This window comes from Oncorhynchus clarkii, chromosome 23 (genome assembly GCF_045791955.1).
Source record: "Oncorhynchus clarkii lewisi isolate Uvic-CL-2024 chromosome 23, UVic_Ocla_1.0, whole genome shotgun sequence".
NCBI classification, from domain to species: Eukaryota; Metazoa; Chordata; class Actinopteri; order Salmoniformes; family Salmonidae; genus Oncorhynchus; species Oncorhynchus clarkii.
In genome coordinates, this window is record NC_092169.1 from 60,193,527 (window position 1) to 60,218,223 (window position 24,697).

The window sequence follows — 24,697 nt, forward strand, 5'->3', positions numbered from 1 at the left end:
GAATACTACACCTAATGGTGAATAATACATGAAGCTTAGGACCCAAACCTATCACTACTAACCACATTGATTCCTCCAGCTGTGGCCATCGAACACACTGTGCCCACGAACGCCATGCCCAGGATCCCTCCTGCATACGCTCCCGCCAGACCACTGGGGAAACAGGGAGAGAAAAACATTACAGGACAAAGATGATCAACTAACAGACCACTGGGGAAACATGGGACACCTGGTGGGGGATTCACCTCTAATCAAGGCCTGATTTAGACCTGGGACACCAGGTGGGTGATTCCCCTCTAATCAGGGCCTGATTTAGACCTGGGACACCAGGTGGGTGATTCCCCTCTAATCAGGGCCTGATTTAGACCTGGGACACCAGGTGGGTGATTCCCCTCTAATCAGGGCCTGATTTAGACCTGGGACACCAGGTGGGTCATTCCCATCTAATCAGGGCCTGATTTAGACCTGGGACACCAGGTGGGGTGATATTAACGATCAGGGCCTGATTTAGACCTGAGACAGCAGGTGGGTGATTCCCCTCTCTAATCAGGGCCTGATTTAGACCTGGGACACCAGGTGGGTGATTCCCCTCTCAAATCAGGGCCTGATTTAGACCTGGGACACCAGGTGGGGTGATAATAATGATCAGGGCCTGATTTAGACCTGAGACAGCAGGTGGGTGATTCCCCTCTTTAATCAGGGCCTGATTTAGACCTGGGACACCAGGTGGGGTGATATTAATGATCAGGGCCTGATTTAGACCTGGGACACCAGGTGGGTGATTCCCCTTTTTAATCAGGGACTGATTTAGACCTGGAACACCAGGTGGGTGATTCCCCTCTAATCAGGGCCTGATTTAGACCTGGAACACCAGGTGGGCGATTCCCCTCTAATCAGGGCCTGATTTAGACCTGGGACACCAGGTGGGGTGATATTAATGATCAGGGCCTGATTTAGACCTGGGACACCAGGTGGGTGATTCCCCTCTCTAATCAGGGACTGATTTAGACCTGGGACACCAGGTGGGTGATATATTCACTATCAGGTAGAGGAGAAAACCAGCAGTGGTCCGGACCTCGTAGGGTTTAAGATGATCGGGAACACAATTTAAACATCTATCAACTAGTCATTGTTATGCAGCGACTGGAGACAACCTGCTCAGTATTATAGACGAACACATGATAGCCTGTCTTCAGATGTTAATCACAGACCTGACTAACGACTATATACACCAGAGGTATTCAAATATTAAAACAGACTATATACACCAGAGGTATTCAAATTTTAAAACGGAACCATTTTATTTTTAAAGGAGACAAACGTAATTAAAATATACTGACATATGCAAATATCTAACACAACAGAATATACCACTTAGCAGACAGTTTTTTTCCAAAGCCACGTACATACTGGAGTGACTGTATGCATTGTTAATATGTGTACAAGTGATCACTATGGGAACTGAACCCACGAACCTATCAGGCATCATTCTCTTACCAACTGAGCCAATCAGAACCATTACATCTCTTCCACTCACACAATTAGCTGTGCGTCATCATGCCTGATCCGCGGTAGCAGTACGGTCTTCCTCCACTTGACGAACAGTCCCAACACTTCCCCCGCAGAGCCTTCCACACTGAAGGGGTTGGCTTCCTTAAAGATCTCCAGGCCTACCAGCACCACGCGGATATTCAGCCTCTTATAGTACTGGAGACGAATACAGAACAATACAGAGTAAATATATCACGTCATGCTAATTATTTACAGACAACAACAGATATACAGCCACATAGTCTAGCACCTTCAAATTCAAATCTGGACCCGGTAGCTGACCTGTTGCACCCTATATAAAACTACTGTAATTATTAGAGCTCATTGTAGCCGTATGTCTCAATGAGGATGAAGAGAACTAAGGAAGTACATTTCAGTGTAACATTGTTGTTTGCTTGAGAGAGAGAGAGACAGAGAGAGAGAGACAGACAGAGACAGACAGAGACAGAGAGAGACAGAGAGAGACAGAGAGAGACAGAGAGAGACAGAGAGAGACAGAGAGAGACAGAGAGAGACAGAGAGACAGAGACAGAGAGAGCGAGAAAGATGTTTTGTCACCCCATCCAGCAGATTGGCTAGTTCCACCATCTCCTCTCGCACCGCTGTCTCGTTCTTCTTCTTGTAGGTGTACTGTGGACATGGTCAGAAAGAGGCAGAACTCAGTCAGCTGATCATCATGTAGGAATACATTCTAATATAACCCATTGGAGTAGCATTAACTTATGATTATACATGAGGCAAGTGGCTCTGAAACCTCTCCTCGAGGAACCTTCAGACAATTTCACAATTTTGTTGTAGCCCTGAACTATCTCACCTGATTTACCTACTGAAAAGGGCTTGATGATTAGTTGACCAGTTGAATCTTAGCTGGGGAATAGTTAAAATACATGGAACGGCTGGGCGTCCAAGAGGAGAGGTCAGAAAACCTCTGTGTTCGCCTACACAAGTTATACATCATCTATAAAATTAGAAAAATAGTAAGTATTTTACCCTGAGAAAGTCAGCAACCAACACCAACTCTACATATCTGGTCTGAGGTAGATTACGTTTTCTCTGTTAAGAAGAAGAAGAAGAAGAAATGACAGGAAGTCCTAGGTGAGACTGGTACATCCATTCACCTCCATGCTTAGTGTGACAGACATCCAGGACATTCCCCCTGAAAACACTTTAATATCTGATACATTCTGCCATGCTGTGTAATGGAAACATCCCAACCCGTAACAGTGCCGTCATCGAGAGGGATGGGTCGAAAGACGAGTGACTCTCAGTGCGCGACGTCTCATTGGTCACTCCGCAGACAAAGGGCTCCGATTGGCTGTGCTCCAGGCGGTAGAGGAGGTGCTCGTTGTTTGTCGACTGCTTGACTGGTTCCAGCCCATAACTCTGGTTGCCAAGGAGAATGACACCCCTACGAAGAAGAAGTATAACAGACGGATTCACAAATCAATGCTGACAAATATCTTTTCATTCACAAGATCACCACAATGGTTAAACAACACATCCTGGAATCAAGCTGAAGTCAGCGATTAGTAGTAGAGGACTGGGAAAGTCAGGATAACTGGTTAGACAAACCAGTAAACTATTAGAGGACTGGGAAAGTCAGGATAACTGGTTAGACAAACCAATAAACTATTAGAGGACTGGGAAAGTCAGGATAACTGGTTAGACAAACCAGTAAACTATTAGAGGACAGAGAAAGTCAGGATAACTGGTTAGACAAACCAGTAAACTATTAGAGGACTGGTAAAGTCAGGATAACTGGTTAGACAAACCAGTAAACTATTAGAGGACTGGGAAAGTCAGGATAACTGGTTAGACAAACCAGCAAACTATTAGAGGACTGGTAAAGTCAGGATAACTGGTTAGACAAACCAGTAAACTATTAGAGGACTGGGAAAGTCAGGATAACTGGTTAGACAAACCAATAAACTATTAGGAGGACAGGGAAAGTCAGGATAACTGGTTAGACAAACCAGTAAACTATTAGAGGACAGAGAAAGTCAGAAAGGACTGGAGAACTTCCTTGTTAAGAGACACTTCAAGCCCTCTGATTGGAACACTGGATGTGGAATAAAACACAACCCCTATATACAGGTCTACAAATACAAAAACATGTGGTCCTCTGTAGTTCAGTTAGTAGAACATGGTCCTCTGTAGTTCAGTTAGTAGAACATGGTCCTCTGTAGTTCAGTTAGTAGAACATGGTCCTCTGTAGTTCAGTTAGTAGAACATGGTCCTCTGTAGTTCAGTTAGTAGAACATGGTCTTCCGTAGTTCAGTTAGTAGAACATGGTCCTCTGTAGTTCAGTTAGTAGAACATGGTCCTCTGTAGTTCAGTTAGTAGAACATGGTCCTCTGTAGTTCAGTTAGTAGAACACGGTCCTCTGTAGTTCAGTTAGTAGAACATGGTCCTCTGTAGGTCAGTTAGTAGAACATGGTCCTCTGTAGGTCAGTTAGTAGAACACGGTCCTCTGTAGTTCAGTTAGTAGAACACGGCCCTCTGTAGTTCAGTTAGTAGAACATGGTCCTCTGTAGTTCAGTTAGTAGAACATGGTCCTCTGCAGTTCAGTTAGTAGAACATGGTCCTCTGTAGTTCAGTTAGTAGAACACGGTCCTCTGTAGTTCAGTTAGTAGAACATGGTCCTCTGTAGTTCAGTTAGTAGAACATGGTCCTCTGTAGTTCAGTTAGTAGAACATGGTCCTCTGTAGTTCAGTTAGTAGAACATGGTCATCTGTAGGTCAGTTAGTAGAACACGGTCCTCTGTAGTTCAGTTAGTAGAACACGGTCCTCTGTAGTTCAGTTAGTAGAACACGGTCCTCTGTAGTTCAGTTAGTAGAACATGGTCCTCTGTAGTTCAGTTAGTAGAACACGGTCCTCTGCAGTTCAGTTAGTAGAACACGGTCCTCTGTAGTTCAGTTAGTAGAACACGGTCCTCTGTAGTTCAGTTAGTAGAACACGGTCCTCTGTAGTTCAGTTAGTAGAACACGGTCCTCTGTAGTTCAGTTAGTAGAACACGGTCCTCTGTAGTTCAGTTAGTAGAACATGGTCCTCTGTAGTTCAGTTAGTAGAACACGGTCCTCTGCAGTTCAGTTAGTAGAACACGGTCCTCTGTAGTTCAGTTAGTAGAACACGGTCCTCTGTAGTTCAGTTAGTAGAACATGGTCCTCTGTAGTTCAGTTAGTAGAACATGGTCCTCTGTAGTTCAGTTAGTATAACATGGTCCTCTGTAGTTCAGTCAGTAGAACACGGTCCTCTGTAGTTCAGTTAGTAGAACATGGTCCTCTGTAGTTCAGTTAGTAGAACATGGTCCTCTGTAGTTCAGTTAGTAGAACATGGTCCTCTGTAGGTCAGTTAGTAGAACGTGGTCCTCTGTAGTTCAGTTAGTAGAACGTGGTCCTCTGTAGTTCAGTTAGTAGAACATGGTCCTCTGTAGTTCAGTTAGTAGAACATGGTCCTCTGTAGTTCAGTTAGTAGAACATGGTCCTCTGTAGTTCAGTTAGTAGAACGTGGTCCTCTGTAGTTCAGTTAGCAGAACATGGTCCTCTGTAGTTCAGTTAGTAGAACACGGTCCTCTGTAGTTCAGTTAGTAGAACATGGTCCTCTGTAGTTCAGTTAGTAGAACGTGATCCTCTGTAGTTCAGTTAGTAGAACGTGGTCCTCTGTAGTTCAGTTAGTAGAACATGGTCCTCTGTAGTTCAGTTAGTAGAACACGGTCCTCTGTAGGTCAGTTAGTAGAACACGGTCCTCTGTAGTTGTTAGTAGAACACGGTCCTCTGTAGTTCAGTTAGTAGAACATGGTCCTCTGTAGTTCAGTTAGTAGAACACGGTCCTCTGTAGTTCAGTTAGTAGAACATGGTCCTCTGTAGTTGTTAGTAGAACACGGTCCTCTGTAGTTCAGTTAGTAGAACACGGTCCTCTGTAGTTCAGTTAGTAGAACATGGTCCTCTGTAGGTCAGTTAGTAGAACATGGTCCTCTGTAGTTCAGTTAGTAGAACATGGTCCTCTGTAGTTCAGTTAGTAGAACACGGTCCTCTGTAGTTCAGTTAGTAGAACACGGTCCTCTGTAGTTCAGTTAGTAGAACACGGTCCTCTGTAGTTCAGTTAGTAGAACATGGTCCTCTGTAGGTCAGTTAGTAGAACATGGTCCCCTGTAGTTCAGTTAGTAGAACATGGTCCTCTGTAGTTCAGTTAGTAGAACATGGTCCTCTGTAGTTCAGTTAGTAGAACGTTGTCCTCTGTAGTTCAGTTAGTAGAACGTTGTCCTCTGTAGTTCAGTTAGTAGAACATGGTCCTCTGTAGTTCAGTTAGTAGAACATGGTCCTCTGTAGTTCAGTTAGTAGAACATGGTCCTCTGTAGTTCAGTTAGTAGAACATGGTCCTCTGTAGTTCAGTTAGTAGAACATGGTCCTCTGTAGTTCAGTTAGTAGAACATGGTCCTCTGTAGTTCAGTTAGTAGAACATGGTCCTCTGTAGTTCAGTTAGTAGAACATGGTCCTCTGTAGTTCAGTTAGTAGAACACGGTCCTCTGTAGTTCAGTTAGTAGAACACGGTCCTCTGTAGTTCAGTTAGTAGAACACGGTCCTCTGTAGTTCAGTTAGTAGAACATGGTCCTCTGTAGTTCAGTTAGTAGAACATGGTCCTCTGTAGTTCAGTTAGTAGAACATGGTCCTCTGTAGTTTATGGTTAGTATTATTATATATAAGTGAATGAGAGAAAGACCTGAGGTCAGTAGGTACTGAGAGTTAGTATTATTATATTATATATAAGTGAATGAGAGACAGACCTGAGGTCAGTAAGTACTGAGAGTTAGTATTATTATGTTATATATAAGTGAATGAGAGACAGACCTGAGGTCAGTAGGTACTGAGTTAGTATTATTATATTATATTTAAGTGAATGAGAGAGAGACCTGAGGTCAGTAGGTACTGAGTGTTAGTATTATTATATTATATATATATATAAGTGAATGAGAGACAGACCTGAGGTCAGTAGGTACTGAGAGTTAGTATTATTATATTATATATATATATAAGTGAATGAGAGACAGACCTGAGGCCTGAGCAGGTGCTGAGGGCGACCAAAGATTCTTCATGATCCTCCACATCTCCATGGTAATAACAATGGACCTGCAAAACACACACACACGTCATTTAAAAACGCCATGTGGAAATATACAGCCATAACGTATGCATGTAAAGTACCAGTCAAAAGTTTGGACACCTACTCATTCCAGGGTTCTAGGACACCTACTCATTCAAGGGTTTTTCTTTATTTTTACTATTCTCTACATTGTAGAATAATAGTGAAGACATCAACACTATGAAATAACACATATGGAATCATGTAGTAACCAAATATATTTCATATTCTTCAAAGTAGCCACTCTTTTCCTTGATGACAGCTTTGCACACTCTTGGCACCCCACCCAGCTCGTCAGTCTCCTCCCACCCCACCCAGCTCGTCAGTCTCCTCCCACCCCACCCAGCTCGTCAGTCTCCTCCCACCCCATCCAGCTCGTCAGTCTCCTCCCACCCAACCCAGCTCGTCAGTCCCCCTCCCATCCAACCCAGCTCGTCAGTCCCCCCCCACCCAACCCAGCTCGTCAGTCCACCTCCCACCCAACCCAGCTCGTCAGTCCCCCCCCACCCAACCCAGCTCGTCAGTCCACCTCCCACCCAACCCAGCTCGTCAGTCCCCCCCCACCCAACCCAGCTCGTCAGTCCACCTCCCACCCAACCCAGCTCGTCAGTCCCCCCCCACCCAACCCAGCTCGTCAGTCCACCTCCCACCCAACCCAGCTCGTCAGTCCACCTCCCACCCAACCCAGCTCGTCAGTCCCCCCCACCCAACCCAGCTCGTCAGTCCACCTCCCACCCGAGTCTCCCCTTACAATCCACCCAATGTCATTCTGTAACGTAGTCTCTGCTACTTACATCAGGTTTAGGATATGTAGGCGTCAGATTCCCAGCGGCATCATGGGAAAACTGAACAAAGCTTTTGGATAAAAACTCTCTGATGACAAAAAAAGAAGAATTACACCGATCACTCCACAAGAATAGAATTATGTGACCTTAAGGTCATAAGGTCATCGCTAGCACGTAAGGTCATCGCTAGCACGTAAGGTCATCGCTAGCACGTAAGGTCACCGCTAGCACGTAAGGTCATCGCTAGCACGTAAGGTCATCGCTAGTACGTAAGGTCATTACCAGCACGTAAGGTCATCGCTAGCACGTAAGGTCCTCGCTAGCACGTAAGGTCATCACTAGTACGTAAGGTCATAAGGTCATCACTAGTACGTAAGGTCATAAGGTCATCACTAGTACGTAAGGTCATAAGGTCCTTACCAGTACGTAAGGTCATTACTAGTACGTAAGGTCATTACTAGTACGTAAGGTCATTACTAGTACGTAAGGTCATCACTAGTACGTAAGGTCATTACTAGTACGTAAGGTCATAAGGTCATCACCAGTACGTAAGGTCATTACTAGTACGTAAGGTCATCACTAGTACGTAAGGTCATCACTAGTACGTAAGGTCATCACTAGTACGTAAGGTCAATACTAGTACGTAAGGTCAATACTAGTACATAAGGTCATCACTAGTACGTAAGGTCATTACTAGTACATAAGGTCATTACTAGTACGTAAGGTCATTACTAGTACGTAAGGTCATTACTAGTACGTAAGGTCATTACTAGTACGTAAGGTCATTACTAGTACGTAAGGTCATTACTAGTACGTAAGGTCATTACTAGTACGTAAGGTCATTACTAGTACGTAAGGTCATTACTAGTACGTAAGGTCATTACTAGTACGTAAGGTCATTACTAGTACGTAAGGTCATTACTAGTACATAAGGTCATTACTAGTACATAAGGTCATTACTAGTACGTAAGGTCATAAGGTCATTACTAGTACGTAAGGTCATTACTAGTACGTAAGGTCATTACTAGTACGTAAGGTCATTACTAGTACGTAAGGTCATAAGGTCATTACTAGTACGTAATAGAAAATAAACTGACATACGTGTTCTTTTGTAGATGTAGGAAATGTTCCTTGTTGTCAATGATCAATGAATAAGAACGTTCCTCGGGTTCTTCAGTCTGAAATGAGTTCCAACACAACACAGTCGCATGAAAATACACCAGTGGTCATTTACCATCATGTGTCAAACCACGAGTTGGGAGACCTGTAGAGGTAACCTTACCTTTCCCGAGTCAGGAAGTCTGTCTGCATTTACCATCATGTGTCAAACCACGAGTTGGGAGACCTGTAGAGGTAACCTTACCTTTCCCGAGTCAGGAAGTCTGTCGGCATTTACCATCATGTGTCTAACCACGAGTTGGGAGACCTGTAGAGGTAACCTTACCTTTCCCGAGTCAGAAAGTCTGTCGGCATTTACCATCATGTGTCAAACCACGAGTTGGGAGACCTGTAGAGGTAACCTTACCTTTCCCGAGCCAGGAAGTCTGTCGGCATTTACCATCATGTGTCAAACCACGAGTTGGGAGACCTGTAGAGGTAACCTTACCTTTCCCGAGTCAGGACGTCTGTCGGCATTTCTTGCCCATCTCCTGTGAACAAGCTGAGGCTTTACAACCGTGTAGCTGGAAAGTTTAGATGTTTGTCCATTGAAAATATCTGAAAAGGGTAGAAAGAACAGCCATGAACTAGTGGCCAACTCGTGTTCCAAAGGCCAAGATTACACACAGCCAAAGTCTAACCGGCCAATCAAACAAAACAGCTAATTCATCAAGTAAAAAACAATTAATCTACTGAAATGTGTCAATGATGACGTGCTTGACGTGCTTCTACACCTGCATTGCTTGCTGTTTGGGGTTTTAGGCTGGGTTTCTGTACAGCACTTTGAGATATCAGCTGATGTACGAAGGGCTATATAAATCAATTTGATTTGATTTGATGACATACTGGCATGGTCCCAAGTTAAATGAATGAGTGGAAAACCAGATGCATTGCTGAGTATAGGTGACTCATGAGGTGCCGTCGACATTGAAAGGTGAATGGAGACGGACTGATCTACAAGTCACCTTGCATCATAAATACCGGGCCTCGCAAGTCTCCTTGGATTTCATCACATTTTGTTGTGTTACAACGTGGCATTCAAATGGTTAATTGTCTTTTTTTATATAAACAATCTACACAAAATACTCTGATGTCAAAGATTATTTTGTAATTAAAAAAAAAAAGATTAATAGAAAATAAAGTCTTTGCATAAGACTTCCTTGAATCAATACATGTTAAAAAACACCTTTGGCAGCGATTCCAGCTGAGAGTCTTTCTGGGTAAGTCTCTAAGAGCGATTCCAGCTGTGAGTCTTTCTGGGTAAGTCTCTAAGAGTGATTCCAGCTGTGAGTCTTTCTGGGTAAGTCTCTAAGAGCGATTCCAGCTGTGAGTCTTTCTGGGTAAGTCTCTAAGAGCGATTCCAGCTGTGAGTCTTTCTGGGTAAGTCTCTAAGAGCGATTCCAGCTGTGAGTCTTTCTGGGTAAGTCTCTAAGAGCGATTCCAGCTGAGAGTCTTTCTGGGTAAGTCTCTAAGAGTGATTCCAGCTGAGAGTCTTTCTGGGTAAGTCTAAGAGTGATTCCAGCTGAGAGTCTTTCTGGGTAAGTCTCTAAGAGCGATTCCAGCTGCGAGTCTTTCTGGGTAAGTCTAAGAGTGATTCCAGCTGAGAGTCTTTCTGGGTAAGTCTCTAAGAGTGATTCCAGCTGTGAGTCTTTCTGGGTAAGTGTCTAAGAGCGATTCCAGCTGCGAGTCTTTCTGGGTAAGTCTCTAAGAGCGATTCCAACTGTGAGTCTTTCTGGGTAAGTCTAAGAGTGATTCCAGCTGTGAGTCTTTCTGGGTAAGTCTAAGAGTGATTACAGCTGTGAGTCTTTCTGGGTAAGTCTCTAAGAGCGATTCCAGCTGTGAGTCTTTCTGGGTAAGTCTCTAAGAGTGATTCCAGCTGTGAGTCTTTCTGGGTAAGTCTCTAAGAGCGATTCCAGCTGAGAGTCTTTCTGGGTAAGTCTCTAAGAGCGATTCCAGCTGTGAGTCTTTCTGGGTAAGTCTCTAAGAGCGATTCCAGCTGTGAGTCTTTCTGGGTAAGTCTCTAAGAGTGATTCCAGCTGTGAGTCTTTCTGGGTAAGTCTAAGAGCGATTCCAGCTGTGAGTCTTTCTGGGTAAGTCTCTAAGAGCGATTCCAGCTGTGAGTCTTTCTGGGTAAGTCTCTAAGAGTGATTCCAGCTGTGAGTCTTTCTGGGTAAGTCTCTAAGAGTGATTCCAGCTGTGAGTCTTTCTGGGTTAGTCTCTAAGAGCGATTCCAGCTGTGAGTCTTTCTGGGTAAGTCTCTAAGAGCGATTCCAGCTGTGAGTCTTTCTGGGTAAGTCTCTAAGAGTGATTCCAGCTGCGAGTCTTTCTGGGTAAGTCTAAGAGCGATTCCAGCTGTGAGTCTTTCTGGGTAAGTCTAAGAGCGATTCCAGCTGTGAGTCTTTCTGGGTAAGTCTCTAAGAGCGATTCCAGCTGTGAGTCTTTCTGGGTAAGTCTCTAAGAGCGATTCCAGCTGTGAGTCTTTCTGGGTAAGTCTCTAAGAGTGATTCCAGCTGTGAGTCTTTCTGGGTAAGTCTCTAAGAGCGATTCCAGCTGTGAGTCTTTCTGGGTAAGTCTCTAAGAGCGATTCCAGCTGTGAGTCTTTCTGGGTAAGTCTCTAAGAGCGATTCCAGCTGTGGGTCTTTCTGGGTAAGTCTCTAAGAGTGATTCCAGCTGCGAGTCTTTCTGGGTAAGTCTAAGAGCGATTCCAGCTGTGAGTCTTTCTGGGTAAGTCTCTAAGAGCGATTCCAGCTGCGAGTCTTACTGGGTAAGTCTAAGAGTGATTCCAGCTGCGAGTCTTTCTGGGTAAGTCTAAGAGCGATTCCAGCTGTGAGTCTTTCTGGGTAAGTCTCTAAGAGCGATTCCAGCTGCAAGTCTTTCTGGGTAAGTCTAAGAGCGATTCCAGCTGTGAGTCTTTCTGGGTAAGTCTCTAAAAGCGATTCCAGCTGTGAGTCTTTCTGGGTAAGTCTCTAAGAGCGATTCCAGCTGTGAGTCTTTCTGGGTAAGTCTCTAAGAGCGATTCCAGCTGTGAGTCTTTCTGGGTAAGTCTCTAAGAGAGATTCCAGCTGCGAGTCTTTCTGGGTAAGTGTCAAAGAGCGATTCCAGCTGAGAGTCTTTCTGGGTAAGTCTCTAAGAGCCATTCCAGCTGCGAGTCTTTCTGGGTAAGTCTCTAAGAGCTTTACCACACCTGTATTGTGCAATATTAGCCATTATTCTTTAAACTCTGTCAAGATGTTGGGAATCACAGCTAAACAGCAGTTTTCAAGTCTTGCCATTGATATTCAAGTAGATTTAAGTCAAACCTGTTACCTGAGTGGCCAACGTTCACTGACGTCATGGTAAGCAACTCCAGTGTGGATTTGGCCTTGTGTTTTAGATTGTCCTGCTGGAAGGTGAATCCCTCTACCAGTCTCTGGTGTAAAGCAAACTGAAGCAGGTTTTCCTCTAGGAGATTTGCCTGTGCTTAGCTCAATCCTATTTATTTGTATTCTGAAAAACTCCCTAGTCCTTAACGATGTCAAGCATACCCATAACATGATGCAGCCTCCACCACCATGATTGAAAATAAGAAGGCAATCCCCCTCCCATCCCATCACAAAAAAATGTTTTATCTAATTTTATGCTCAATTGTTTTTACATCCCTGTTTGTGAGCATTTCTTCTTTGCCAAGATAATTAATCCACCTGACAGGTGTGGCATATCAAGAAGCTGATTAAACAGCACGATGATTACACAGGTGCACCTTGTGGTGGGGACAATAAAAGGCCACTAAAATGTGCAGTTTTGTCACACAACACAATGCCACAGCCGTCTCAAGTTCTGAGGGAGCGTACAATTGGCATGCTGACTGCAGGAATGTCCACCAGAGATGTTGCCTGAGAATGAGAATTAATTTCTCTACCCAATAAATGCCTCCAACATCGTTTTTTTTTCTCCCGTCCAACCGGCCTCCCAACTGCAGACCACGTGTTACCACACCAGCCCGGGACCCCCACCAGCCCTGGACCTCCACCAGCCCGGGACCCACACCAGCCCGGGACCTCCACCAGCCCGGGACCCCCACCAGCCCGGGACCCACACCAGCCCGGGACCCACACCAGCCCGGGACCCACACCAGCCCGGGACCTCCACCAGCCCGGGACCCCCACCATCCCGGGACCCCCACCATCCCGGGACCCCCACCAGCCCGGGACCCCCACCAGCCCGGGACCCCCACCAGCCCGGGACCCCCACCAGCCCGGGACCCCCACCAGCCCGGGACCCCCACCAGCCCGGGACCTCCACCAGCCCGGGACCCCCACCAGCCCGGGACCCCCACCAGCCCGGGACCCCCACCAGCCCGGGACCTCCACATCCGGCTTCTTCACCTGTGGGATCGTCTGAGATCAGCCACACGGACAGCTGATGAAACTGAGGAGTATTTCTGTCTGTAATAAAGCCCTTTGTAGGGGAAAAACTCTCTCTGATTGGCTGGGCTTGGCTCCCCCTGAGGGTGGGCCTATGCCCTCCTAGGCCCACCCATGGCCGAGCCCCTGCCCAGTCATGTGAAATCCATAGATTAGGGCTTGATACATTTATATCAATTGACTGATTTCCTTATATGAACTGTAACAAAGTAAAATCATTGAAATTGTGGCATATAGTTATGCCTTGTTTACGCTGCTATCTTAATTGAAATAAACTTATGTGAGGGGGAAATAATTGCCACATTAACTACCACCAACACCATTCTACAGCTGCCCAGTGGGAAGCACTGCCTCTCTTGAGCCACTGTAGCAACAACATAGCCAGAAACATTTCCTAAAAAAAAGTATATATTAATCTCCTACATTCATTATAGACCGTCTGCAACTGAACACAGACATTTGAAAGGTTTCCTGTTTCCATGAATTGAGGAAGTAGATAACACTTCTCTGTGCCAAACAGTATCTAACCTGTAACTCCCAGTAACAGATACCAAAAATATTTGTTTAAATCAAATCAAATGTATTTATAAAGCCCTTCGTACATCAGCTGATATCTCAAAGTGCTGTACAGAAACCCAGCCTAAAACCCCAAACAGCAAGCAATGCAGGTGTAGAAGCACGGTGGCTAGGAAAAACTCCCTAGAAAGGCCAAAACCTAGGAAGAAACCTAGAGAGGAACCAGGCTATGTGGGGTGGCCAGTCCTCTTCTGGCTGTGCCGGGTGGAGATTATAAACCTAGAGAGGAACCAGGCTCTGAGGGGTGGCCAGTCCTCTTCTGGCTGTGCCGGGTGGAGATTAGAAACCTAGATAGGAAACAGGCTCTGAGGGGTGGCCAGTCCTCTTCTGGCTGTGCCAGGTGGAGATTAGAAACCTAGAGAGGAACCAGGCTCTGAGGGGTGGCCAGTCCTCTTCTGGCTGTGCCGGGTGGAGATTAGAAACCTAGATAGGAACCAGGCTCTGAGGGGTGGCCAGTCCTCTTCTGGCTGTGCCGGGTGGAGATTAGAAACCTAGATAGGAACCAGGCTCTGAGGGGTGGCCAGTCCTCTTCTGGCTGTGCCAGGTGGAGATTAGAAACCTAGAGAGGAACCAGGCTCTGAGGGGTGCCCAGTCCTCTTCTGGCTGTGACCGGGTGGAGATTAGAAACCTAGAGAGGAACCAGGCTCTGAGGGGTGGCCAGTCCTCTTCTGGCTGTGCCGGGTGGAGATTAGAAACCTAGAGAGGAACCAGGCTCTGAGGGGTGGCCAGTCCTCTTCACATTATCTGATGTAACAATCTGTAGCTAGTTCTCTTGGCTTCCAGAACACAGAAACTGAAGTAAACTTCCCACTTTCTATTTGTTAACCTTAAATAAAAATAGCAAAACTAAAGAAAATATAAAAAATGTTAGTCTCTAAACAAGTGAAATGACATTTTTCAAAATGTATATATTTTTGTGGAGTGCCACATTCCATGTTGTACTTGTTGAGCCGACGTTTCATATTCGGTTCCACGCATTACAAAGTGATTTAGGATCAGCTCTTACCATCACAGCCCAAACCTTCAGGCACATCAGAAACAATAAGACCGAGCCTGGATCAGAATTTATAACAAGCGCTAACAAAAGGTAAATTATTTTGTGCGGAAGCACAACGTGTCGCGGAGAGTTGTGAAATAGCCTCAATTGGTTGTTAATAAGTAGAGTTAAACGGTATGATAGACAAAGTAGCTTTGTTATCAGGTAGGCTACATTTCACAATCAAATTCCTGAGGCATTGTAATCGCAACAGGTACCAAGCGTAACGAAGAAGGTTATCACCTAGGCAACAAAAAATACACCTCAATCTCTCACCCACCTTTATTGTTCTCGGTTCCCACGATGCAACAAATTAGAAACACTAAAGACACTAGACTTTTCCCCACCATGATCCTTGCTACAGCATTTGTCCATTGACGACAGCTGTGGAGGCGGACAGGGCAGGTGAGAAGGCTAGGGGGGGGGGGGGGGGGTGCGCCGGTGAGCCAGAGGGGGTGTGCCTAAAGTTACTCTTCTTCTGTGGGGTTTATCGGCGTTTGGAATCCAACGTTATCGTGCATTACCGCCACCTACTGTACAGGAGTGTGGGCCAGAGAGGACCGAAACTAAATTCTACCTGTCAGCACCGGTTATTTTTAATGTTTTTACGAAACGTTGCAAACTATATCTACTGATATTCACTTTTTAATTTTCTCTCATCCCAGCTAACATAAAAACATTCCCACAACTTTAGAGAACGTTGCCTTCAGAGGAACTCCTTAGGTCGTTACCATTTTCATAGGAACGTTCCCGTGATGTGCGAGGAACGTTTCCTGGAGGCCATTCCCTTAATTTATAATAGATCTAACCCAGAACGTGTTTACCATGTTCTCTGAACTTAAGACATTCATGTTCTTAACAAGTTTCATGGGAACCTTGCAAGCTCATTCATGTGTCCAGTTTTCTGTGAATTAGGAGAATATCCCATCAATGTCCCACCAAACATTTTTTATAAAAAAATAAAAAACAATCACCTTTATTTAACCAGGAAAAGCCCATTGAGACCCAGCGTCTCTTTTTCAAGGGAGACCTGACCAAGAAGGCAGCAACAATCAATACATCACATCATTAAAACATACAACAATCAATACATCACATCATTAAAACATACAACAATCAATACATTACAGAAGTAAAACATAGAACAATACAACAACATGATCCATCCTAAATAAAGCATCAACACTCCTCTGTAACAGAGTCTCCCATCAATATGTTAAATTCATTCAGAGGCACTAACACATCTAGATGAAGCAGGGATTCTAGACTATTCCAGAGGAGGCTGCATGATAAACAGAGTCCAGTCTCTGTAAGACAGAGGAGGCTGCATGATAAACAGAGTCCAGTCTCTGTAAGACAGAGGAGGCTACATGATAAACAGAGTCCAGTCTCTGTTAGACAGAGGAGGCTGCATGATAAACAGAGGAGGCTGCATGATAAACAGAGGAGGCTGCATGATAAACAGAGTCCAGTCTCTGTTAGACAGAGGAGGCTGCATGATAAACAGAGTCCAGTCTCTGTAAGACAGAGGAGGCTACATGATAAACAGAGTCCAGTCTCTGTTAGACAGAGGAGGCTGCATGATAAACAGAGGGGGCTGCATGATAAACAGAGGAGGCTGCATGATAAACAGAGTCCAGTCTCTGTTAGACAGAGGAGGCTGCATGATAAACAGAGGAGGCTGCATGATCAACAGAGTCCAGTCTCTGTAAGACAGAGGAGGCTGCATGATAAACAGAGTCCAGTCTCTGTTAGACAGAGGAGGCTGCATGATAAACAGAGGAGGCTGCATGATCAACAGAGTCCAGTCTCTGTAAGACAGAGGAGGCTGCATGATAAACAGAGTCCAGTCTCTGTAAGACGGAGGAGGCTGCATGATAAACAGAGTCCAGTCTCTGTAAGACGGAGGAGGCTGCATGATAAACAGAGGAGGCTGCATGATCAACAGAGTCCAGTCTCTGTAAGACAGAGGAGGCTGCATGATAAACAGAGTCCAGTCTCTGTTAGACAGAGGAGGCTGCATGATAAACAGAGTCCAGTCTCTGTAAGACATAGGAAGCTGCATGATAAACAGAGTCCAGTCTCTGTCAGACAGAGGAGGCTGCATGATAAACAGAGTCCAGTCAATGTCAGACAGAGGAGGCTGCATGATAAACAGAGCCCAGTCTCTGTAAGACGGAGGAGGCTGCATGATAAACAGAGGAGGCTGCATGATCAACAGAGTCCAGTCTCTGTTAGACAGAGGAGGCTGCATGATAAACAGAGTCCAGTCTCTGTAAGACAGAGGAAGTTGCATGATAAACAGAGTCCAGTCTCTGTAAGACAGAGGAAGTTGCATGATAAACAGAGTCCAGTCTCTGTAAGACAGAGGAGGCTGCATGATAAACAGAGTCCAGTCTCTGTAAGACAGAGGAGACTGCATGATAAACAGAGTCCAGTCTCTGTCAGACAGAGGAGGCTGCATGATAAACAGAGTCCAGTCTCTGTCAGACAGAGGAGGCTGCATGATAAACAGAGGAGGCTGCATGATAAACAGAGGAGGCTGCATGATAAACAGAGGAGGCTGCATGATCAACAGAGTCCAGTCTCTGTACGACAGAGGAGGCTGCATGTATATACAGTACAACAAGTCACCATAATTAATTACAGAGAGAAAAGTGGCCTGAACAAGCTTCAACTGGTCATCCAATCAGATATCTCGGTATTTGTAGGATGACACTTTGTCAATGGATAAGCCACCAGATGTGACCACGCTAACCTTCTCTGGCAGAGTTCTAGCTCTGGTAAAGGTCATGAATTTAGTTTTTTGTACATTCAAGACCAGATTTTCAAGACCAGTTTGAGTCCATAAAGGGAGGCCTGCAGTGACTGAATAACAATGTGGAGCTCTTCAACAGCCTGAACCAGAGAAGGAGTATAGAAGTGGGGGGGCTTTCTCCCTGAGGAACATAGAAGTGGGAGGACTTTCTCCCTGAGGAACATAGAAGTGGAGGGGCTTTCTCCCTGAGGAACATAGAAGCGGGGGGGCTTTCTCCCTGAGGAACATAGAAGTGGGGGGGCTTTCTCCCTGAGGAACATAGAAGTGGGAGGGCTTTCTCCCTGAGGAACATAGAAGTGGAGGGGCTTTCTCCCTGAGGAACATAGAAGTGGGAGGGCTTTCTCCCTGAGGAACATAGAAGTGGGGGGGCTTTCTCCCTGAGGAACATAGAAGTGGGAGGGCTTTCTCCCTGAGGAACATAGAAGTGGGAGGGCTTTCTCCCTGAGGAACATAGAAGTGGGGGGGCTTTCTCCCTGAGGAACATAGAAGTGGAGGGGCTTTCTCCCTGAGGAACATAGAAGTGGGAGGGCTTTCTCCCTGAGGAACATAGAAGTGGGAGGGCTTTCTCCCTGAGGAACATAGAAGTGGGAGGGCTTTCTCCCTGAGGAACATAGAAGTGGGGGGGCTTTCTCCCTGAGGAACATAGAAGTGAGGGGGCTTTCTCCCTGAGGAACATAGAAGTGGGAGGGCTTTTCCCTGAGGAACATAGAAGTGGGGGGCTTTCTCCCTGAGGAACATAGAAGTGAGGGGCTTTCTCACTGAGGAACATAGAAGTGGGAGGGCTTTCTCCCTGAGGAACATAGAAGTGGGAGGGCTTTCTCCCTGAGGAACATAGAAGTGGGGGGGCTTTCTCCCTGAGGAACATAGAAGTGGGAGGGCTTTCTCCCTGAGGAACATAGAAGTGAGGGGTCTTTCTCCCTGAGGAACATAGAAGTGGGAGGGCTTTCTCCCTGAGGAACATAGAAGTGGGAGGGCTTTCTCCCTGAGGAACATAGAAGTGAGGGGGCTTTCTCCCTGAGGAACATAGAAGTGGGGGGCTTTCTACCTGAGGAACATAGAAGTGAGGGGCTTTCTCCCTGAGGAACATAGAAGTGGGGGGGCTTTCTCTCTGAGGACATAGAAGTGGGCAGGCTTTCTCGCTGAGGAACATAGAAGTGAGGGGCTTTTCCCTGAGGAACATAGAAGTGGGGGGCTTTCTCCCTGAGGAACATAGAAGTGAGGGGCTTTCTCCCTGAGGAACATAGAAGTGGGGGGCTTTCTCGCTGAGGAACATAGAAGTGGGGGGGGCTTTCTCCCTGAGGAACATAGAAGTGGGGGCTTTCTCCCTGAGGAACATAGAAGTGGGGGGGCTTTCTCTCTGAGGAACATAGAAGTGGGCAGGCTTTCTCGCTGAGGAACATAGAAGTGAGGGGCTTTTCCCTGAGGAACATAGAAGTGGCGGGGCTTTCTCTCCGAGGAACATAGAAGTGGAGGGGCTTTCTCTCCGAGGAAACCTACTGGAGAAATACTAAAATAACACCTTTTGCATAACCTGTAAGTAGGACTGGGGGGGTCTGACCAGATAGAAAAGAGCAGAAGCTATGAACTATCACCTGTAGGGAACACAATGTATGATCTATACTGGGCATGTAGCTTTCTCTCTTATGGGTGGCACAAATTGGGATAAGGGGGAGGAGAATGGGCAGGGTATATGCAAATTAAATACTGTAGTATTTACTATACTTAAAAAAGTGTTTTTGCGGACATTACTGCAGTATTTCCTATAGTATTCTACAGTATACTACAACATCCTATAGTACGTACGACACATGATCGAGGGGTACTACAGTGTGTAGTATAGTATTCTACAGTGTGTAGTATAGTATTCTAAGGTGTAGTATAGTATTCTACAGTGTGTAGTATAGTATTCTACAGTGTGTAGTATAGTATTCTACAGTGTGTAGTATAGTATTGTAAGGTGTAGTATAGTATTCTACAGTGTGTAGTATAGTATTCTACAGTGTGTAGTATAGTATTCTACAGTGTGTAGTATAGTATTCTACAGTGTGTAGTATAGTATTCTAAGGTGTAGTATAGTATTCTACAGTGTGTAGTATAGTATTCTACAGTGTGTAGTATAGTATTCTACAGTGTGTAGTATCGTATTCTACAGTGTGTAGTATAGTATTCTACAGTGTGTAGTTTAGTATTCTACAGTGTGTAGTATAGTATTCTACAGTGTGTAGTATAGTATTCTACAGTGTGTAGTATAGTATTCTACAGTGTGTAGTATAGTATTCTACAGTGTGTAGTATAGTATTCTACAGTGTAGTATAGTATTCTACAGTGTGTAGTATAGTATTCTACAGTGTGTAGTATAGTATTCTAAGGTGTAGTATAGTATTCTACAGTGTGTAGTATAGTATTCTACAGTGTAGTATAGTATTCTACAGTGTGTAGTATAGTATTCTACAGTGTGTAGTATAGTATTCTACAGTGTGTAGTATAGTATTCTAAGGTGTAGTATAGTATTCTACAGTGTGTAGTATAGTATTCTAAGGTGTAGTATAGTATTCTACAGTGTGTAGTATAGTATTCTACAGTGTGTAGTTTAGTATTCTACAGTGTGTAGTTTAGTATTCTACAGTGTGTAGTATAGTATTCTAAGGTGTGTAGTTTTGTATTCTACAGTGTGTAGTTTAGTATTCTACAGTGTGTAGTTTAGTATTCTACAGTGTGTAGTATAGTATTCTACAGTGTGTAGTATAGTATTCTAAGGTGTAGTATAGTATTCTACAGTGTGTAGTATAGTATTCTAAGGTGTAGTATAGTATTCTACAGTGTGTAGTATAGTATTCTACAGTGTGTAGTTTAGTATTCTACAGTGTGTAGTTTAGTATTCTACAGTGTGTAGTATAGTATTCTAAGGTGTAGTATAGTATTCTACAGTGTGTAGTTTAGTATTCTACAGTGTGTAGTATAGTATTCTACAGTGTTTAGTATAGTATTCTACAGTGTGTAGTATAGTATTCTACAGTGTGTAGTATAGTATTCTAAGGTGTAGTATAGTATTCTACAGTGTGTAGTTTAGTATTCTACAGTGTGTAGTTTAGTATTCTACAGTGTGTAGTATAGTATTCTACAGTGTGTAGTATAGTATTCTACAGTGTGTAGTATAGTATTCTAAGGTGTAGTATAGTACTCTACAGTTGGTAGTATAGTTTTCGTTAACAAAAACGTTCTTACTCCCTAGAATTGTTAGCTGGGATAGCATCTCTCTCTCTCTCTCTCTCTCTCTCTCTCTCTCTCTCTCTCTCCTCTGTCTCTCTCTCTCTCTCTGTCTCTCTCTCTCTCTCTCTCTCTCTCTCTCTCTCTCTCTCCTATAGTTTCAAATTCCTGGCGGTAACCACACCTTCCTGTTAGGTGTAATAAGTTGTTCATCTGGATGTGTCCTACTCTGAGTCCAGTGAAAACTGCCTCCACTTTCCTGTCTCTTTCTGCCATCATGTTCTCCTAACTGTAACACCAAAACATGGATAGAATGTTCCCCTGACTAATGGAAAACATTCAAACATTAGGGGGACATTACGGGTGACATTACAAAAACATTCTTTCTCCCTAGAATTGTTAGCTAGGATAGCAATTATATCTCTCTCTCTCTCTGAAACCTCAATGTCCAACTCCAAGGGCTGAAACCTCAAAGTCCACCTCCCCATCTCCAAGGGCTGAAACCTCAATGTCCACCTCCAAACCTCCAAGGGCTGAAACCTCAATGTCCCTCCCCACCTCCAAGGGCTGAAACCTCAATGTCCACCTCTAAGGGCTGAAACCTCAATGTCCACCTCCACACCTCTAAGGACAGAAACCTCAATGTCCACCTCTAAGGGCTGAAACCTCAATGTCCACCTCCCTACCTCCAAGGGCTGAAACCTCAATGTCCACCTCCCCACCTCCAAGGGCTGAAACCTCAATGTCTACCTCCCCACCTCCAAGGGCTGAAACCTCAATGTCCATCTCCCTACCTCCAAGGGCTGAAACCTCAATGTCCACCTCCACACCTCTAAGAACAGAAACCTCAATGTCCACCTCTAAGGGCTGAAACCTCAATGTCCACCTCCACACCTCTAAGGACAGAAACCTCAATGTCCACCTCTAAGGGCTGAAACCTCAATGTCCACCTCCCCACCTCCAAGGGCTGAAACCTCAATGTCTACCTCCCCACCTCCAAGGGCTGAAACCTCAATGTCCATCTCCCTACCTCCAAGGGCTGAAACCTCAATGTCCACCTCCACACCTCTAAGAACAGAAACCTCAATGTCCACCTCTAAGGGCTGAAACCTCAATGTCCACCTCCAAGGGCTGAAACCTCAATGTCCACCTCCAATGGCTGAAACCTCATTGACCACCTCCCTACCTCCAAGGGCTGAAACCTCAATGTCCATCTCCAAGGGCTGAAACCTCAATGTCCACCTCCCCACCTCTAAGGGCTAAAACCTCAAAGTCCACCTCCAAGGGCTGGAGCCTCAATGTCCACCTCCAAGGCCTGAAACCTCATTGACCACCTCCCTACCTCCAAGGGCTGAAACCTCAATGTCCATCTCCAAGGGCTGAAACCTCAATGTCCACCTCCCCACCTCCAAGGGCTGAAACCTCAATGTCCACCTCGCCATCTCTAAGAACAGAAACCTCAATGTCCACCTCCCCATCTCCAAGGGCTGAAACCTCAATGTCCACCTCTCTTCCTCCACCCACTGTAATGTATATAACTCCATCTGTTTGGCTTGTCTTCCTCCACCCACTGTAATGTATATAACTCCATCTGTTTGGCTTGTCTTCCTCCACCCACTGTAATGTATATAACTCCGTCTGTTTGGCTTGTCTTCCTCCACCCACTGTAATGTATATAACTCCATCTGTTTGGCTTGTCTTCCTCCACCCACTGTAATGTATATAACTCCATCTGTTTGGCTTGTCTTCCTCCACCCACTGTAATGTATATAACTCCATCTGTTTGGCTTGTCTTCCTCCACCCACTGTAATGTATATAACTCCATCTGTTTGGCTTGTCTTCCTCCACCCACTGTAATGTATATAACTCCATCTGTTTGGCTTGTCTTCCTCCACCCACTGTAATGTATATAACTCCATCTGTTTGGCTTGTCTTCCTCCACCCACTGTAATGTATATAACTCCATCTGTTTGGCTTGTCTTCCTCCACCCACTGTAATGTATATAACTCCATCTGTTTGGCTCGTCTTCCTCCACCCACTGTAATGTATATAACTCCATCTGTTTGGCTTGTCTTCCTCCACCCACTGTAATGTATATAACTCCATCTGTTTGGCTTGTCTTCCTCCACCCACTGTAATGTATATAACTCCATCTGTTTGGCTCGTCTTCCTCCACCCACTGTAACGCCAACAGTGCAGCTATCAGCTCTGCTGTGTAGTGAACTGTAATAGTGAACCGTGTAGTGAACCCCCCCCCCCCCCCCCTTGTCTTTCTGTAATCTCTCCATCACTTGTAGATCAGCTCCTGGAGGTGGGAGGAGCCATGGTGGATTCACAGGGACAGGTGGGGCTGAACTCCCTTCCATACGGCCCTATCTGCCTCGCCTGGGTATTACCCACCCATCCTAAGCTTGTATTCTGTCCGTGTTCCCGACATGCCTGTCACACCTCTTTGTTGTCTGAAGTCATTCGACAGGTGGAGCAAAGTGATGCAAAGAGTTAGAAGTTGACATGTTTTTTTGTAAGATCATCAAGGCAACTGATCAATGATATTAAGGTTGTTTAATGAAATCCTTCACCTTAGGGCCTAGGCTACCTCACCTTAGGGCCTAGGCTACCTCACCTTAGGGCCTAGGCTACCTCACCTTAGGGCCTAGGCTACCTCACCTTAGGGCATAGGCTACCTCACCTTAGGGCCTAGGCTACCTCACCTTATTGCCTAGGCTACCTCACCTTAGGGCCTAGGCTACCTCACCTTAGGGCCTAGGCTACCTCACCTTAGGGCCTAGGCTACCTCACCTTAGGGCCTAGGCTACCTCAACTTAGGGCCTAAGGCCTAGGCTACCTCACCTTAGGGCCTAGGCTACCTCACCTTAGGGCCTAGGCTACCTCACCTTAGGGCCTAGGCTACCTCACCTTAGGGCCTAGGCTACCTCACCTTAGGGCCTAGGCTACCTCACCTTAGGGCCTAGGCTACCTCACCTTATTGCCTAGGCTACCTCACCTTAGGGCCTAGGCTACCTCACCTTAGGGCCTAGGCTACCTCAACTTAGGGCCTAAGGCCTAGGCTACCTCACCTTAGGGCCTAGGCTACCTCACCTTAGGGCCTAGGCTACCTCACCTTAGGGCCTAGGCTACCTCACCTTAGGGCCTAGGCTACCTTATTTTTTAGGCTATTAATTCATTACATTTCAGTGTATTTCAGTAGAATATACTATATATAATACATTATTTTATACAGCATAATAATCCATATTATTTATATCATTTTTCAATGCACTAAATGATTGAATGTTTTAATGTCACAACCTTTCTAAGAACTCATGTGGAATCTTTGTGTGAAGAAACATTTGCTCTGACTCAACGCCAGTATGACGTCACTTCCACCGGTGTTTTCTGGTAAGTTCAAGAGGACAAAGTACGGATCCATTTTTAGACACGTTCGTTTTCAGCGAACATTGGAATTTTAAATGCGGGAGGCAACCCGTCAGACCCAGGGAGCCTACGTCCTAGGCTATTTGTTCTCTGTTATTGTGTCGCCGTCTTGTGGTCAAACTGACAACAAACCGAAATACGCGTGAGTCAGACTGATCAAATCTAAATGTATTTGTCACATGCGAAGAAATACAACAGGTGTAGACGTTACCATGACACGCGCACTTACAAGCCCTAAACCAACAATGCACTTTTAAGAAAAAGAAGTGTTAAGAAAAATATTTACTAAATTATCTCATGTAAAAAAATCATAGAGCAACAACAAAATAACAATGACGAGGCTTTATACAGGGGGGTATCGGTACCGAGTCAACGTGCGGGGGTACAGGTTAGTCGAAGTAATTGAGGTAACATGTACATGTAGGTAGAGGTAAAGTGACTATGCATTGATAGAAACAGAGAGTAGCAGCAGTGTAAAAAAAAAAGCAGGGTGGGGGGTCAATGCAAATACCCTGGGTAGCCTTTTGATTAGCTGTTCAGGAGTCTTCTGGCTTGGGGGTAGAAGCTGTTTAGAAGCCTCTTGGACC

General features: G+C 45.2%; 1 protein-coding gene and 1 pseudogene across 2 annotated transcripts in view; both read right to left on the reverse strand.

The window, feature by feature from the left end:
* Window positions 1–15,047, reverse strand: part of LOC139381706 (ADAM metallopeptidase domain 9b) — a 36,765-nt gene extending 21,718 nt beyond the window's left edge. Inside the window, exons 1-10 of one of the 2 annotated variants that reach the window (XM_071125431.1) lie at window positions 14,929–15,047; window positions 9,082–9,191; window positions 8,577–8,653; window positions 7,485–7,563; window positions 6,601–6,677; window positions 2,767–2,959; window positions 2,542–2,604; window positions 2,110–2,181; window positions 1,538–1,707; window positions 63–153 (exon numbers count right to left, since the gene is read on the reverse strand). In XM_071125431.1, the coding sequence (XP_070981532.1) occupies window positions 63–153; window positions 1,538–1,707; window positions 2,110–2,181; window positions 2,542–2,604; window positions 2,767–2,959; window positions 6,601–6,677; window positions 7,485–7,563; window positions 8,577–8,653; window positions 9,082–9,191; window positions 14,929–14,998 (1,002 nt within the window). In that variant the 5' untranslated portion in view covers window positions 14,999–15,047. Of the gene's footprint in view, window positions 1–62; window positions 154–1,537; window positions 1,708–2,109; window positions 2,182–2,541; window positions 2,605–2,766; window positions 2,960–6,600; window positions 6,678–7,484; window positions 7,564–8,576; window positions 8,654–8,757; window positions 9,060–9,081; window positions 9,192–14,928 lie in introns of those variants that run through there. The other variant, XM_071125432.1, reaches the window with a different exon arrangement.
* A 3,889-nt stretch (window positions 15,048–18,936) lies between these two features.
* Window positions 18,937–18,987, reverse strand: LOC139382074 (U7 small nuclear RNA; annotated as a pseudogene).
* Window positions 18,988–24,697: the final 5,710 nt, after the last annotated feature.